Source organism: Bufo gargarizans, chromosome 4 (genome assembly GCF_014858855.1).
Source record: "Bufo gargarizans isolate SCDJY-AF-19 chromosome 4, ASM1485885v1, whole genome shotgun sequence".
NCBI lineage: Eukaryota > Metazoa > Chordata > Amphibia > Anura > Bufonidae > Bufo > Bufo gargarizans.
In genome coordinates, this window is record NC_058083.1 from 156,656,718 (window position 1) to 156,674,827 (window position 18,110).

Below are 18,110 nucleotides of genomic sequence, written 5' to 3' on the forward strand. Positions count from 1 at the left end.
AGGGGATGTGCAGTGTAAAGACATTGATGACTTATCTGCAGAATAGATCAATATCAGATCTGCAGCAGGGTCCTCTATCGCGGCCGCCTCAAAATTACCTGTGCACGGTCTGCTTTACTGCGGCGGTACAGTGTAATTACAACTGCTTATCCCGTTGACTTGAATGGGAAGAGCAGTTGTAATTACACTGCGTCACCTTCACAAGACACAAACAGGTAATTTTGAAGTGGGAGCAGCACTGCAAGAGGACCACTACCTCTTCAAACAGGGGTAGAGGACCTCCGATCAGATATTGATAACCTGTCCTGAGGATCAATCTCTTTACACTGCAAAACCACTTTCAATTTGACTCCCAGTGACCAAGTGGCCCGATGGGGAAGCATACAAACTCTGGTTGCCATCAGCAACAATCAGATTCCACCTCTCATGTTTCCGAGGACACATTTTTCCCCCCCCAATATTCCATGTCTGGCACTTGGTGAACAGAGCAGCCAAACTTTGGCTTTAGTGGTTCTGTCACATCTGCCATGTCCACTAGGCCCTCGACATCAGGGGGAATCCAGACATTGACATTGAATTTAAGTCATTTTAGGGGTTGAGGAAACCGTTTTAAGGATGAGGCCTAGACATTGATTTTGGTTGCTCAATCCCCAGCTAGAAGTAAGTCCTGCAGAATAAATGTGCTTCTAGATGCCACTCCTTGTGTACCAGGCACATTGACTCACAGCTTCAGTGTTACTTCTACGACCACTTCACTCATACAATAGATGTGTCCATCTAGCCAAGCAGTAAAAGTCTAAGGCGGCTTATTAATTTACTGTAGCCTGGAAAGCGAGAACATTTTTGTATTCTTGTAATGGACTCTTCACTGCTTTTTGGTGGATTTGTTTAGTTGCTGCTAGAAGAGCTCATACTTGGCCTTCTTTAATCTGTAGGACACGTGGACTTTACTATTGAAGTGGAACGAGCCCTGAGAGTGTTGGATGGAGCTGTACTTGTGTTGTGCGCTGTGGGGGGAGTCCAGTGTCAGACCATGACGGTGAACAGGCAGATGAAGAGATATAATGTCCCCTTCCTAACATTCATCAACAAGTGTGACAGAATGGGGTCTAATCCTGAGAGGGCTGTGCAGCAGCTGAGGTGACGGCACCAGTACAACAAGCACAGTTCATAAGAACGATGACAATGTAGTAATACTATCAAGTAAACGTTTAATTTTTTATATTTTTTATCATAGGTCTAAATTAAATCACAATGCAGCATTTATCCAACTTCCTATTGGACTTGAGGGCAACTTCAAAGGAATCATAGACCTTGTGGATGAGCGAGCAATTTATTTTGATGGACAGTTTGGGTATGTTAATCTATCACTAGTGGTGGGTTAATTGCTCTAAGTGTCTTTCCGTCTCTTGTGGTTTAATATTGCATTGAATGTTATTTCAGACAGCAGGTACGCTATGACGATATTCCAGCCGAGTTCAGAGCAGAAGCAGCAGACAGACGGCAAGAGCTGATAGAAAGTGTGGCAAATTCAGATGATATTTTGGGAGAGATGTTTTTGGAGGAGAAGATCCCTACCCTTACTGATCTGAAGGTGAACTGCTAAACTAATTATGCATGTGTTTAAGCTTGGTTCTTTGCTCACGTTAACAAACCCTGTCTTCTTTAGTTGGCCATCCGCAGAGCTACTCTGAAGCGGGTATTCAGCCCTGTATTAGTAGGAAGTGCCCTGAAGAACAAGGGCGTCCAACCGCTTCTAGATGCTGTGTTGGAGTATCTTCCAGATCCATCAGAAGTTTCCAACTATGCAATTCTGAATAATGAGTAAGTATATTAGAGTCCTGTCATGTTGAACAGCATGCTGTATGGCAGGAGTTGAGCAGCTTGCTGTAGTGAATCTTTTCACCCAGAGCGGTATAACTTGTATTGATTTAATTCACAGCTAAAACCAAGCTTCTACATGCATTGGGTGGTCCTATTCGGTAATTGACCTCTAACTCATACAGGAAAAGCTGTCAGCCATTAGATTCAGAATCCCAGAGTGAGCATTTTAACCCCTTAAGGACCCTCGCCCTACATGTGCGGTGCTGGTGGACGTGACTTATGGAACAGCGCCGTACATGTGGGTGCAGGAGCTGCGCCCGCCTGATCAGCGGCACGGACCCGGCAGTAACTGGCAGCCGGGCCCCTGCTGCATACGCCAGCATTGGGGTATTAACCCCTTGTATACCGCGGGGATTTGCGGAGTGTACGCATGCCCTCTGTATTTCCATCGGGTCTCCGCGCTGCAGTGGCGGGGATCCGATGGCAGAGAAGGCAAGCCCGATGCATCGGAGCTTGCCTTCTACGGAAGCCTGTGAGATCCAGCCCCATAGGCCTCATGCACACGACCGTTGTTCTGGTTCGCATCTGAGTTTTTGCGGTACGGGTGCGAATCCATTAACTTTAATGGGGCCACAAAAGATGCGGACAGCACTGTGTGCTCTCCGCATCCGTTGCTCCGTTACGTAGCCCCGCAAAAAAAAATATAACATGTCCTATTCTTGTCTGTTTTGCGGACAATAATAGGTATTGCTACAATAGGCCGCCTGTTACGTTCCGCAAATTGCGGAAGTCACACAGGAGGCTTCCATGTTTTGCGGATCCGCAAGAGGCCTTTAGGCTGGTTCTCACAGGCAGGCTGTGACCATAAAAGCTGACAGCCAATGCATTACAATTACCAGAAGTTGAAGTCCCAAAGTGGGACAAAAATAAAAAGTAAAAAAAAGTGTTTTTCATAATAAAAAAAAATTGTTTCAAATAAAAATAAAAAGCCCCTTTCCCAAAATAAAACGCATAAAATTGTAAAAAAAATTAAAACAGACATATTGGGCATTGCCGCGTCCGTAACAACCGGTTATATAAAAATATCACATGATCCACCCCCTCACCTGAACGCCATAGAAAAAATAAAAACTGCTAAAATAACCTTTTTTTTTTTTGTCGCCTTACATCACAAAAAGTGCAACAGCAAGCGATCAAAAAGGCTTATGCTCCCCAAAATAGTACCAATCAAACCGTCACTTCATCCCGCAAAAAAAATGAGCCCCTACATAAAATGGGCAAAAAAAAAAACAAACAGCTATGGGTCTAAGAATATGTCACTAAAACCTGATTTTTATTTTTTTATTTTTTTTTTTTCTTTCAAAAATGCTTTAATTGTGTTAACAGTGGAAAAAAAAATTAAGTAGACAGATTAGGTATAGCTGTGTCTGTAACAACTAGGTCTATTAAAATATAACATGACCTAAAACCCCTCAGATGAACACCGTAAAAAAAAAAAAGCCTTTTTTTTTTTCCATACATCACAAAAAGTGTAATACCAAGAAATCAAAAAGTCATATGCACCCCAAAATTGTACCCATTAACTCCTTAAGGACACAGCCTTGTTTCACCTTAAGGACCAGGCAATTTTTTGCAAATCTGACCAGTGTCACTTTAAGTGGTGATAACTTTAGAATGCTTTGACTTATCCAGGCCATTCTGAGATTTGTTTTTCTCGTACATTCCATTGGGGGACACAGACCATGGGTATAGCTTAGAGGTATTACTAGGAGGGACACTATGCAAAACGAAACTCCTCCTCCTCGGGCTATACCCCCAGACACCTCCAGGAGGACTTCAGTCTTTGCTTAGTGTCCGTCCAAGGAGGTGACGCTTATTCTTCTCCTGTTTGTTATTTTTTTTCTGTTTTCAGAGGGGGACGCAGGTCAGCATTGTGCTTTCCTGGCCCCCGTGGAGTGTCTGCCACCGTCTTTCGATGTGTCCTGGCTACCTCCCATCCCCCCACAGAAGAAAAGTGGATCCAGGCTCAACATGTCAGCTCTGGCATCCCACCAGCTGCTGGGACGCCTGCTGCCTACCCTCCTCCAGAGCACTGTTCTCCTGGATTGGAGTCAGAAGTCTGAAGAGGTGCATCCCTGCTGGTCTGGACATCGAGGGAGCATGCTGAGCAGATAAGTATTGCCCAGTCCCTCCCTCTCCCTCTGTGTCTGTTTGTCTGTGGCTACCTGGGTGAGCTTGAAGAAGGATCCTGATGGGGGCACTTTCCTTTGGCATCTCTTCCCCCTTAAACTTCCGGCATAACTGTGGGCTTCAGCGCTTCTCTCTTCGGGCCTTGGCTGCTGCGCCCTCTCAGCGCCCGCCGGCAGGCCGCTCCTCCATGGCCTCATTAACCCCTGCTGCGCCGCGTGAGGGGAGACGGGGTGTTTGTTCAAATCGCGCTCTTATTTTCGCGTGCACTTATTTTCTCGCGCGCGATTATTTTCCCGCGTGCGCTTTTTTTTCGCGCCATGATGACGCGTTTGGGGGGGCGGAGCATCGGCATGCCGCTCTGACTCTCCTTACACCGGAGACTTTGTTTGCTCACGGCCGTGCAGCTCCTCATCTCTCTACACCGGAGACTTCTGCTAGCGTTGCCTGGGTGGTAGGATAACAGCTTGCTCTGCTCCTGATCTTTGCAGCAACTGGTAGGAGATCTTTTACTGTGGGGTTCCATCATGCCAAAGCCTGGGGCACTTAAATCTGCCAAGGCCTCCTCTCAGGCTCTTTTGGGGTCATGCAAGGTGTGCCTTCTGCCTTTTTCTGCCTCTGGCACCTGTGACTCGTGCCCTGCTCCTGGACAGGATCAGCCTCCTTCTCTTGCTCAGCCCAGTCCTCCCTCTGCCCCTGCGGAACCGGCGGTACCCGTCTGGGCTTCCGCCATGTCTAGTGCGGCAGCGGATCTGGCCCTAGTTGCCAAGGCAGCCATGTCCTTCATGGAGCGTATGGCAGCTACTACTCCAGTAGCATCCACCGCTCCATCTCCTCTCAGTGATTCTCACAGGGGGCGTCTGACGTCTAAGAGGCAGCGTGAGCGGCAGCATTCCTCGTCGGATGACTCCGCTTCTCCCCCACGCCTTGAGGCATGCCCGGTTGACTCTCCCTCTCGTGGGGAGCGCAAATCCGAAGGGGAATTGTCTGGATCGGACGAGGCCACGGAGCGGGAACCCCTGCCTAAGCTTTCCACCATGGTATCCGAATTGGTGGAGGCTGTCCGTGACACTTTTAATATCCAAGGAGATTCCACTCCCTCCACTAGTCGGGAGTTCTCCCTCCTTCCGCCCAAAAGGCCCAAATCCGCGGTGTTCCCCGTTCATGAGGAATTCACAGCGGTCATATCAAAGGCTTGGGACCGACCCAATCAGAAACTTTCGGCCACCAAGCGCATGGATGCGCTTTACCCTTTCCCCACTGACTCGGTGGAAAAGTGGACTTCTTCCCCTAAGGTAGATCCTCCGGTGGCCAGGTTGGCCAAGAACACGGCCCTTCCTGTCCTAGACGGTTCCTCCCTGCAGGATGCGGTGGACAGACGCCTGGATTCACTTTCCAAGTCCATCTTCTCTCTGGCGGGCGCTTCCCTGCGACCGGCTTTTGCGTCGGCTTGGGTTGCCAGAGCCCTTACGGCGTGGTTGCGGCGCCACCACCAGGATCTGACGGAACAGGGCGCCCCTGCAGACACTTTGGAATTTATTCTCCAAATGTCTCAGGCTTCTAAATATCTCTGTGAAGCTTCAATGGATATCGGTTCCCTATTTGCCCGTATTTCGGCCCTCTCGGTCATTCAGCGTAGAGAGGTTTGGTTGAAGGTGTGGGATGCTGATGCTTCTTCCAAGCGTACTCTCGCTAACCTTCCCTTTTGAAGGATCTAGGCTCTTTTGAGCCCAGTTGGACGAATTCATTTCTGCCGCAACGGAGGGCAAGAGTACGCATCTGCCTCAATCCAGATCCAAACGGCCCTTTCGATCTCGGGCTTCAGGGTTCCGGGTCCAGTCCTTTCGTCGCTTCTCCACGGCCAGGGCGTCTTCGTCCTCGTCGGCTGGGGGATCCCAGGAATCCCGCAAGAAGCCTTTCTTCAAACCCCAGCCCTCTTGGCGACCACGGGCACAGTCAACCCGTCCCCCTGCTCCCAAACAGCCCTCCGCATGAAGGGGTGCCCCCACCCCTCGTGGTGGGGGGCCGTTTGCTCTCCTTTCAACAGGTCTGGAGGGCTCACGTTCAGGACGCCTGGGCTCTGGAGATTGTGACGTCCGGTTACAGTTTGGAGTTCGCGTCCAGCCCGCCGGAACGTTTTTTCCCGTCTCGCGTTCCGGGGGATCCAGCCAGGGCCTCGGACCTCCTTTTGGCGGTCTCCTCTCTTCTGGACCGGGGTGTCATTTTTCCCGTTCCCCCGGAGGAACAGGGAACAGGTTTTTACTCAAACCTGTTCGTCGTTCCGAAAAAGGAGGGCTCGGTGCGCCCGATACTGGATCTGAAGCTTCTGAACAAGTTTCTACGGGTGCGGAGGTTTCGCATGGAGTCCCTTCGCTCCGTTATTGCTTCTCTGCTTCCAGGGGAATTTCTCGCGTCTGTGGACATTCAAGACGCCTACTTACACGTCCCGATTGCGAAGTCTCACCATCGATTTCTGCGTTTTGCCATCTGGGGTCGTCATTACCAGTTCGTCGCCCTGCCTTTTGGGTTGGCGACCGCCCCTCGCGTTTTCACCAAGGTTTTGGCGCCTCTCATGGCGCTTCTTCGCACCAGGAGCATCTCGTTGTTGCCCTACCTGGACGACATCTTGATAAAAGCCCTGTCTCTTCCACAGGCCGAGGACAGCGTCCGAATTACCGTTCAATCTCTATAACGGTTCGGGTGGCTAATCAATCTACCGAAATCCTCTCTGCACCCTTCCCAGAGACTCTCCTTCCTGGGGATGATTTTGGACACCTCGAGTTCTCGGGTGTTTCTTCCGGATTCCAAGTCCTCTCAGATTCGGAGGGCGGTGTCGCTCCTTCTACAAGCTCCTCGTCCCACCATTCGGGAGTGCATGCGGGTTCTGGGCCTTATGGTCGCCTCCTTCGAGGCGATTCCGTATGCCCAGTTCCACACTCGACCGTTACAACAGTGGATTCTTGCCCTCTGGGACAAGACCTCTCGGGGCCTGGACGCTCCCATCCGCCTGTCCCGGCAAGTTCGGTTGTCTCTCCCTTGGTGGCAGGCCTCCCCGAATCTCTCATCAGGGAGGTCCTTCCTTCCGTTCTCCTGGACGATAGTCACCACCGATGCCAGCCTCATCGGTTGGGGAGGCGTTCTCCGGAACCTCACAGTTCAGGGGGTCTGGTCGACGGAGGAATCCCGTCTTCCGATAAACGTTTTGGAACTAAGGGCGATCTTCAACTCCCTCTCCCACTGGACTTCCCTCCTTGCGGCTCGGCCGGTGCGTGTTCAGTCGGACAATGCCACGGCTGTGGCCTACGTCAATCATCAGGGCGGAACGCGCAGTCGGGCAGTGATGCAGGAGGCGGCCAGGATCCTCCTATGGGCGGAGTCTCATGTTCCAGTGTTGTCGGCGGTGTACATTCCGGGCGTCGACAACTGGACGGCGGATTTTCTGAGCCGCACCAAGGTGGATCCGGGAGAGTGGTCCCTTCATCCGGAGGTGTTCGAGGACATCTGCCGCCGATGGGGCCGTCCGGACGTGGATTTAATGGCGTCCCGGCTAAACAACAAGGTGCCGGTGTTCCTGGCCCGCGCTCGGGACCCAAGGGCGTGCGGAGTGGACGCGCTGGTGTCTCCTTGGCAGCTATTCGACCTCCTCTATGTCTTCCCTCCACTTCCTCTGTTGCCGAAGGTGCTGTGCAAGATCGAGGCGGAGGGGATACCGGCCATTCTTATCGCTCCGGATTGGCCTCGCCGCGCCTGGTTCTCCAACGTCGTCCGAATGCTAGCGGACGTTCCGTGGCCTCTTCCCGACAGAGAGGATCTTCTATCTCAGGGACCGCTCTTCTACCAGAATTCACGTCAGTTGCGTTTAACGGCGTGGCTGTTGAGACCTACATCCTGAGGAAGAGAGGCTTCTCTGATGCAGTGGTGAGAACCATGATCAGAGCTCGGAAGCCGGCTTCTTCGCGGATCTATTATCGCACCTGGAGGGCCTAGCTAACCTTTTGTGAGAAGTCGGGTTTTCCGCCGCTTCGTTTTTCTGTTCCGGTGGTGCTGGCCTTTCTACAGTCCGGCCTTGAGGTGGGACTGTCGCTCAGTTCTTTGAAGGGTCAGGTTTCGGCCTTGGCGGTCTTTTTTCAACGGTCTATTGCCTTTTTGGGGCCTGTGAGAACCTTCCTGCAGGGGGTGGCGCATTCGGTTCCTCCGTATGTTCTTCCCTTACCCCCCTGGGATCTTAACCTGGTCCTGCGCGCCCTTCAGGAGGCGCCTTTTGAGCCTCTGAGGGAGCCTTTTGAGCCTCTGAGGGAGGTCTCCCTAGTCTTCCTCACCTGGAAGGTGGTTTTTTCTGGTGGCCATTACCTCCGTCAGGAGCCTTTTCTGGTCTTCCACCAGGATAAGGTGGTGCTACAGCCGGTTCCTTCTTTTTTGCCCAAGGTGGTTTCTCCGTTCCACCTTAACAAGGATCTTGTCCTGCCCTCTTTTTGTCCTTCTCCGGCGAACCAAGGAACGTGCTCTCCACTCCATGGACGTCGTCAGGGCCCTGAAAGTGTATCTGGGGGCCACCGCCTCCTTTCGTCGTTCGGACTCCCTCTTTGTGGTTCCCGAGGGGTCTCGTAAGGGTCTGGCGGCTTCCAAGGTTACTGTGGCGCGGTGGATCCGTTCCGCTATTGCTGCGGCCTATCGCGCTCGTGGTCAGGTTCCCCCGTCGCGGATTACCGCTCACTCCACAAGGGCAGTGGGAGCTTCCTGGGCCAGACGCAATCGCGCCTCCGCCTCCCAGTTGTGTAAGGCTGCCACTTGGTCGTCCTTGCATACGTTCACAAAGTTTTATCAGTTACACTCGCTGGCCTCGGCTGATGCTGATGCGCAGGGTATTGCAGGCCGTGGTGCCCGTTTAACGGCTGGTTGGTTTTTCCCACCCCATGGACTGCTTTTGGACGTCCCATGGTCTGTGTCCCCCAATGGAATGTACGAGAAAAGGAGATTTTTGTGACACTCACCTGTAAAATCTTTTTCTCGTCTTTTCCATTGGGGGACACAGCTCCCGCCCACTTTTTTCGTTTATGCTCAGGGTGTGTTGGTGTGATGTTTTCCACTGTGGTTTTTTCAGTTCTCCTTCTCCTACTGCTTTTGCAACGACTGAAGTCCTCCTGGAGGTGTCTGGGGGTATAGCCCGAGGAGGAGGAGTTTCGTTTTGCATAGTGTCCCTCCTAGTAATACCTCTAAGCTATACCCATGGTCTGTGTCCCCCAATGGAAAAGACGAGAAAAAGATTTTACAGGTGAGTTTCACAAAAATCTCCTTTTTCATCACATATAAAAAAAAACATTTTTATTTATAAAAAAAAATACCAAATTTAGCAAAAAATGTTAAAAAAATTGCAAATTTCCAAGTTTCAATTTCTCTACTTCTATAATACATAGTAATACCTCCAAAAATAGTTATTACCTTACATTCCCCATATGTCTACTTCATGTTTGGATCATTTCGGGAATGATATTTTATTTTTTGGGGATGTTACAACCAAATTTTTATTGACCAGTTCAGGTCTGAAGTCACTTTGCGAGGCTTACATGATAGAAACCACCCAAAAATGACCCCATTCTAGAAACTACACCCCTCAAGGTATTCAAAACTGATTTTACAAACTTTGTTAACCCTTTAGGTGTTCCACAAAAATTAATGGAAAATAGAGATATATAACTTCAAAATTTCACTTTTTTGGCAGATTTTTCTATTTTAATAGTTTTTTTTTCAGTTACAAAGCAAGGGTTAACAGCCAAACAAAACTCTATTTATGGGGGATTCAACCCGCACAACCCCTAGCAGGTGCAGATTGCTATGGCGAAATACAGATACAAACGCAAAAACACAAAATGCAATCGCACTCTGCAACCAGCACTCTGCCCTGCCTTTATGCTGGATGTTGAATAAGGCATTGGTGTACATTTTGGCCAAAGCGTAATAAGCCACTCACCACGTCAAGGTCGCCTTAATGAGTGGTCCCTAACACTAATTCCTACCTTGTGTGGCTGTCATGGCCCATAAAAAGTCCAGGGAGTGCAGGTACAGCGTGCACGCCAAGCACACTCTGCTTTTAACCCCGTCCGGTGCCATTACAGCTTTCATCGGATCCAGGGATGCAAGTACCAACATGCATGCTGAGCCTACTATATACTTCTCCTGGAGCCTAATGGCTACTGGTAGGTGCTATATAAGCAGACTCGGTTTTATACTGACTTTAAAACCAGCCTCCAGGGCATACTAACTGGTCAGGTGTGCATGACTGCTTGGAGATCGCCACGCCTCCAATATATACTACAAAGAAAAAATAATTAAGGGAAAATAGAGATATAACTTAAAAATTTCACTTTTTTTTGGCAGATTTTCCATTTTAATAGTTTTTTTTTTTTTTCAGTTACAAAGCAAGGTTTAACAGCCAAACAAAACTCAATATTCTGTAGTTTACAGAAACACCACCCATATGTGGTCGTAAACTGCTGTACAGGCATTTGAAGCCCCCCTGATGCACCCCTAGAGTAGAAACTCCAAAAAAGTTACCCCATTTTAGAAACTACGGGATGGGGTGGAAGTTTTTTTGGTACTAGTTTAGGGTATACATGATTTTTGGTTGCTCTATATTACACTTTTTGTGAGGCAACATTCATCTGACAGGTTAGATCATGTGGTATTGTTATAGACCAGGTTGTCACGGACGCGGCGATACCTAATATGTATACTTTTTTATTTATGTAAGTTTTACACAATGATTTAATTTTTGAAGCAAAAAAAAAACATGTTTTAGTGTTTCCATAGTCTGAGAGCCATCATTTTTTCAGTTTTTGGGCGATTACCTTGCTATTACACTTTTTGTGATGTAAGGTGACAAAAAATTGTTTATTTAGCACAGTTTTTATTTTAAATTTTTTACGGTGTTCATCTGAGGGTTTACGTCATGTGATATGTTTATAGAGCCGGTCGATACGAAAGCAGCGATACCAAATATGTATACTTTTATTTTTTTTATGTAAGTTTTACACAATAACACCTTTTTAAAACAAAAAAATGCTTTACTGTCTCCATATTCTGAGCCATAGTTTTTAAATTTTTGCGTGATGAGGTGACGGTTAGATTGGTACTATTTTGGTGGGCAAATGCCTTTTTGATCGCTTGCTGTTGTACTTTTTGTGATGTAAGGTGACAAAAAAATTGTTTAATTAGCACAGTTTTTATTTTTTAGGGTGTTCATCTGAGGGGTTAGGTCATGTGATATGTTTATAGAGCCGGTCGATACGAACGCGGCGATACCTAATATGTATATTTTTTTTTATTTATTTTTTTACCAATTTTTTATAAACTTTATTTGGGGAAGATGACGTTTTTGTTTATTTTTACTTGAAACTTTAAATTTTTGGGGGGGAAATTTTTATTTTATTTTTTACTTTTTTTTTCACTTAATTTTTTTGTCCCACTTTGGGACTTGATCTTTTGGGGGTCTAATCCTTTACAATGCATTCCAATAATTCTGTATTGGAATGCATTGGCTGTATGAGTAATACTGTGTGTATTACTCATACAGCTTCCGGGGCCTGTGAGATCCAGGGGGCTGGATCTCACAGGCTCATCACCAGAAGGCAGTGTGATGCCTTCCTTAGACATCACGCTGCCTTCCATGCCATCGGGTCCCCCCTACAGCCGCATGGGGACCTGATGGCACCGCCTGCCGCCATAACTTAGAAAAGCCGCAAACCGCCGGTCTGAATTGACCTGCGGTTTGTGGCGATCGCCGACATGGGGGGGTTACGGGACCTCCCCCCGGGCATTTAGCCGAGGTGCCTGCTCAATAATTTGAGCAGGCACCGGCTTCCGATCACCGCCCGCTGCGCGGCGGTGATCAGAAATACACAGGGCGTACAGGTACGCCCTGTGTCCTTAAGTACCAGGACATAAGGGCGTACCTGTACGCCCTGTGTCCTGAAGAGGTTAAACCGTCATCTCATCCCGCAAAAAATGAGACCCTACCTAAGGCAATTGCCAAAAAATAAAATATATATATTGCGCTCAGAATATGGAGACACTAAAACATGATTTTTTTTTTTTTCCAAAATGCTTTATTATGTAAAACTGAAACAAACAACCCAAAAATGTTGTCCTATTTGGTATTGTCGCGTCCGTAACAACCTGCTCTAAAAAATAGCACATGTTCTAACCTGTCGGATGAACATTGTAAAAGGTAGGTTATAGAGCAGGAATCTAAGAGCGCTTACTATTTTTTCTGGGTGCCGCTCTGTTCGCCCGCTGTGCCCCTGTTGAATTCTCCCGACTGGTATGCTAATGAATAGCATCGGTACATTGAGGAGGAGACTGCCGTGTTTCTCAATGGGCATCTCCTTCTCCCTGGCTGTAGAGTGGTCCAATCACAAAGGAGAGCATCACTCCCTATACCGATTCATTAGCATTCAATGCGGGAGAATTTAACCGGGGCACGGCGGCCAAACGGAGCAGCGCCCAGAAAAATTTGTAAGCGCTCTTAGATCCCTACACAGTGTCCTACATATCCTGCTACATATTTCATAATGTCTGGACTCGTGAAAGGTCCTTTTTTAATTCTCAGTCTGCCCCTGTTTTGCTTTTTAGTAATTTGGGAATAGGGGTGCCCTTCCACAAAGAAAACAATGGCCCCTGAATGTCTCAGTGGAGCCATGCTGATTGATGGATGCACACATACTTTAGAATTTGAACTGGTGACAGGTTATCTTTTAAAACGACCATCCGGTACAAGAACAAAAAATTTCATTAACTGAAGAACATAGAGAAGACTTACACGATGCCCTCCTTTTCATCTCTTCAGCTGCAGATCTATTGATCTCCAAGCTCCTCTTTTGTCACTTTCTGCTTGTCCAGCCCTGCTCTTAGTATGGCCAGCACTGCTTATTTGAGCAGCGCTGGCCAGGAAGTGTCTTGGGCTACCAAAAGCACATTGTGGATCAGGCAGTCTGAGAAGCGGTGTGTCCATCTCAGTTGGCAGAAGGGGAGCCCAGGAATTGGTGGGCCTGCATCTAAAAAGATGAAAAGAAGGGCACCAGGTAAGTGTTCTGTTTGTTCCCCAGTTAATGTGATTTATATTTTTTCCCCTTGAACCGGAGGGTCATTTAAACTGAAAATGTGACCTAGCATGATGCTATGGCTACATGGGGACATTCTCCGGCGCCGCTGGGCCATTGGTTTAATACAGTTTGGTCCATGTCTGCACAGTGCTCCAGTCTTACACATGACTTCCGTTCAAATATTAATATACATAGGATTTTTTAAATTTGCTGTCAAGAGCAGTGATGGTCAGTTCGCTGTGTTCGCCAGCGAACACATGCGGGCTGCCATCTTTAGTAAGGTAGACTCACCCGTCCGGCGATGCACAGGTAAGCCCTTACCTGTGCCGGGAGCCGGTCTGAAATCAAATGCAGTCACCGGGAGCAGGCAGTTCTGAGAACAGCCAGATGAAGGGCTTACCTGTGCATCGCCGGACGGGTGAGTCTACCTTACTAAAGATGGCAGCCCGCATGCGTTCGCTGGCGAACACTGCGAACTGACCATCACTGGTCAAGAGTACTGTCTTGGGGAAACTGACATTATAATTGATAAAGTAATATTTGTAAAATTATTAGGTGCTTGGATCCTCGGCAGTGTTCTGGAAAATTTTAAATAAAATCCTCCTGGTGGTAAGACAGGGGATCTTTATACATGCACATTTGTTTGGTAGACATAGGCATGAATCAATGATAACTTTACTGACATGTGTCTGTATTTTTAGGAGTTCAGAAGAGCCAACCAAGATTTTGATGAGCTCTGTTAGAGACGATTCCCATCCCTTTGTTGGACTTGCATTCAAACTGGAGGTAGGTGCCGAATTCTGATATTCAGTCGTCGTGTACAGTTGCGTGTAAGAGTTGACTGGTATAGCAGTTTTGTTGTTGTGCCTCGCTTTCAAAGTGTCAGGGTATGGCCAAGGGGGTAATTAAATGTGCCTAATTTATTATTGGTACGTGCAACAGTTTTGCTGCTAAATTCAGATGTAAAGACAACGTAGAGGTTGCGTGACGAGAATATAGTCGCAAAGACGTGAAGTAAGACACTCCAATCACAGTGTGCGCCACTGTGATAAGCTTTTATACACATTTTATACAGAGGTTACATATTCTGTGGTGACCGCTCACATCAGCCCCTGTCTCCACCAGGGCTCCTAATCCAAATGCTGAAATAACCGGAGCCCCTAGAGGAGCCCCACGTAAACATGGGGAGAACATACGGACAGTGCACGTGTTAGTCTTGGTTGGATTCGATCTCAGCGCTACTCGACAACGGTGCCAACCACTCCGATTCTAATGCCTATCTCCAATTTGCGCTTCAACATTTTCAGTTTCTCTGTGTATCGCCAGTGAATAGAAAGATTTCCTGTTCACATTCCGAGGCGGAGAACCTGCCTTAAAGTATTCTTGTAGGACCGATAGCCTGGAGACTAAGATAGAAGGGTGATGTGCTGCTGCTGTAATGGCAGTGGGTTACCTAGACCCCTCCTATAACCAACATATTCACTGCCCCATTAATTACTGTGTACAAAGCATGATCTATAAATGCCTATATAAATCTGACGTTCATGTGAAACCTGCTAAGTCCTGAATAAGTTAGGCTTGACATGAAGAGGAATATTAAAGGGGTTGTCCAGCATTTTGATATTGATGGGCTATCTTCCAGATAGGCCATTGGCAGGGGTCTGACACCCTCCACCTCATTGATCAGCTATTGCCTTGTAGCTTCAGCTACACAGCTCAGTCTGTTTTGTAGTGGACGGACATGGTAACTGCAGCACTGCTCCCAGACACTTTTAAAGGGGTTTTCTGGTTACATGAAGATCAATGGGGTCCAACCGCTCAGATCCCCACCAATCACGAGAATAGGGGCCCCGTGCCCCTCTGCAGTTTGCTGAAGAGACCAAAGCAGCTGGTCAGCGATGTGCATGGCCGCTCCGTTTATTTATATGGGAGTTCAGCAGATGGCAGAGTTCGGCGCTCCACTATCTCCGAAATTCCCATAGAAATGAATAGAGCAACCGCACACGTGTACAACTGGCCACTCTGTTCATTCGTTCTCGTGATCGGTGGGGGTCCCAGCGTTAGGACCCCACTGATGTAATAGTAATCGCCTATCCTATGGATAGGGGATAACATAATGTAACCAGTATACCCCATTGGAGAAGTGCTGCACTTACCAGCTCGATCCACTACACAATGGGCAGAGCTGTGTAATTCTGCCTTCGCACGTGTGAATGAAGCCTAAGACTGACAGAGGTTCAACACACTCACCGATCAGCTGTTGAACCTCTGTCAGTCTTGGGCTACATGCACACGACCGTTGTTTTTTGCGGAACGGCACAGACAGCCATTAATATAACTGCCTATTCTTGTCCGCAAAGCGCAGGCAAGAATAGGACATGTTTATATTTTTTTTTTTGCGAAACACTGAACGGCGCAACGGATGCGGACAGCACACTGAGTGCTGTCCGCTTTTTTTGCGGCCCCATTGAAGTGAATGGGTCCGCATCCGAGCCGCCAAAACTGCGGCTCAGATGCGGACCAGAACAACGGCCGTGTGCATGAGGCCTAAGGGCTCTGTTTTTGTTTTGAAGACTTGAACATGAAATCCTCTGATTTCCCATATAATATGCTGCAATACTTCGCAAAACACACAACGGTCGTGTGTATGAGGCCTTATACTGATGGCCTCTCCTGAGGCTAGGCCATCAATCAAAATTCGGGACCATGCCTTGCTGGTGCTGGCTGTTACAGCTTGCACCTAACTCTTAACAGGTGGGATCAGAAATCAAACTGATCCCAGATATTTAACCCCTTAGATTCCACAGTTGATGCTGACCACGGCATCTGTGTTTAGATAGAGGGCACCTTCCTACCACAATGCAGTTGCAGGGTACTGAGGAGTTATGGCAGCCAAGGGCCTAACAATGGCCTGCCATGTACGGATGCCTATTCGGCCGTAATTGGCACTATGTTCTTTTTAATGTGTCTGACCTAATACACTGCAATACATATATGGGAAATCGGAGGATTTCATGTTCAAGTCTTCTGCTGGGATTTATAAGCCAATAATCGGGTAAAAAAAAAAATCCCATTTGCTTACAAACTCCTTTATTTACAGAAAAATTTCTTAAAACACAATACATACATAATTGGCATCGCTATGTCCGTAATGAGCCATATAATGGAATGATCATGTTTATCTCGTAACATTGCCTTAAAAAGTAAAAAAAAAATCACTGTGCCCTGAAGTCCAAAATAGGCTGTTTCCTTACATTTCTAGTAGGAATATTAGAGGAATGCCACGACAAAGAGTTGTAATAAAATGGTAGTGGGGAAATCCTAGTATTTGCAAGACCTGTCATGAGCGATCACTGCTGTTTATACCTTTCCTGTTCTCTCAATGTCTGCCGCAGGCTGGTCGTTTTGGTCAACTAACATATATCCGAGTGTATCGGGGAATGCTGAAGAAAAGTGACTACATCTACAATACAAGGACTGGCAAGAGAGTGCGTGTACAGAGGCTGGTTCGTCTCCATGCAGATTTGATGGAGGTATCATTCTGATCTGCTTAGTTGGCACAGTGTTGATTAGTCCATCTACGAAGGTTGAGTGCCCCATTTACCACTGCTGAGTACACATACCTTTTGAGGCATAGTAAAGGAGCTGGCCTGTCCAACGCTTGGCTATATTCAGCAGTCCCATAGAAATGGATGGGGGGTGGCTGCACATGCGCGGTGCGCTCTCCTTCACTTTGCGGGCTCCGTACTAGGGATAGGTGTGGGTCACAGAGGTGGGACCTTTCAGACGTTGGTGGCATATTCTAGCAGTATATCACCAATGTTTGAGATGGGCCAACCCCTTTTAAGCATTTTTGCACAGTTTTCTTGTGAAGATTTGTAAAGTAGATTGTCATAACTGTTCTCGTCCATTGTACCGCTGGTCTCCGTTAGTAGTATATTTCACATAATGTTTACTAACTTGGGATTGTAAATCCAGATATTTGAGTCATTTTTCTTCTCCTATAGGATTTGGACACGGCTTTTGCAGGAGACATCTGTGCCTTGTTCGGTATTGACTGCGCTAGCGGAGACACATTTACCAGCAAATCCAATGACAGTATCTCAATGGTGAGCAGCACTCTCTTATGGGTAGAAATACTGAATGAAAAAATAAATAAAAATTGCCATACAATTGTTTCTGGGTGAAAAACAAATGGTTGTCATAACTAGGTTTATGTATGTGTTCCTGGTTATCATGATATGGTTCCATCGAATAATATCCATTTTGCTTCTTTCCTATGAGACTGCTTGCACAGTAAGGCCTGTGTCTGCTGAGATGACTTGGAAGCCATGGGAATATGATTATTATCACAATAGATGGCTTCCGCCTGATGAGTAAATATTTCTCATAAGTGGTTGGCCCATCATAGACAATGCAGGCATATCGCTAGGACCTACACCGAGAACGGAGTGGGAAAGGTGGTGGAGGGCGCACTGCTCATGTGCAGCAGCCCTCCATTAATTTCTTTGGGACCGCCGAAAATAGCCGAGCCCTGTCTTGGCTATTTCTGTCGGCCCCTTGCAAATTAATGGGAGAGGTAGTCGCGCAAGCGCTCCCATTCACTTGTTATGGGGAGAGCGCTTGCCATTGGCTGGAACCCGGGGTCCTCCAGTCACTGCTCTACCCGATCCGTTCTCGGTGTAGGTGCAGGTCTCGCCTCTTATCAGACAATAGGGGCATATCCTAGTGATATGCCACCATTGTCTATGATGGGCCAACCCCTTTAATGCATAATTAAGCATTCATGAGTAGCATTTCCACTGACCGCCATTGGCGTTCACAGCTCATGGTTCTCCTGCATTTATTCTCAAGCAGTATATTTCATGGTGATTTCCAGTTTGTGCAGGATTATTACATGTGCTTTGTTTGTAATCACAGGAATCCATCCATGTGCCAGACCCTGTCATTTCTGTAGCAATAAAGCCTGGTAACAAGGTAAAATATATGAATATCACAAAA

The 18,110-nt window shown here is 47.5% G+C and overlaps 1 protein-coding gene across 1 annotated transcript in view; it reads left to right on the forward strand.

The window, feature by feature from the left end:
* Positions 1-18,110, forward strand: part of GFM1 (G elongation factor mitochondrial 1) — a 59,949-nt gene that overhangs the window by 14,134 nt on the left and 27,705 nt on the right. Inside the window, exons 4-11 of the mRNA XM_044288741.1 lie at positions 936-1,140; positions 1,238-1,354; positions 1,444-1,594; positions 1,670-1,824; positions 13,811-13,895; positions 16,505-16,642; positions 17,117-17,218; positions 18,030-18,086. Coding sequence (XP_044144676.1) covers positions 936-1,140; positions 1,238-1,354; positions 1,444-1,594; positions 1,670-1,824; positions 13,811-13,895; positions 16,505-16,642; positions 17,117-17,218; positions 18,030-18,086 — 1,010 coding nt within the window. The remainder of the gene's footprint in view (positions 1-935; positions 1,141-1,237; positions 1,355-1,443; positions 1,595-1,669; positions 1,825-13,810; positions 13,896-16,504; positions 16,643-17,116; positions 17,219-18,029; positions 18,087-18,110) is intronic.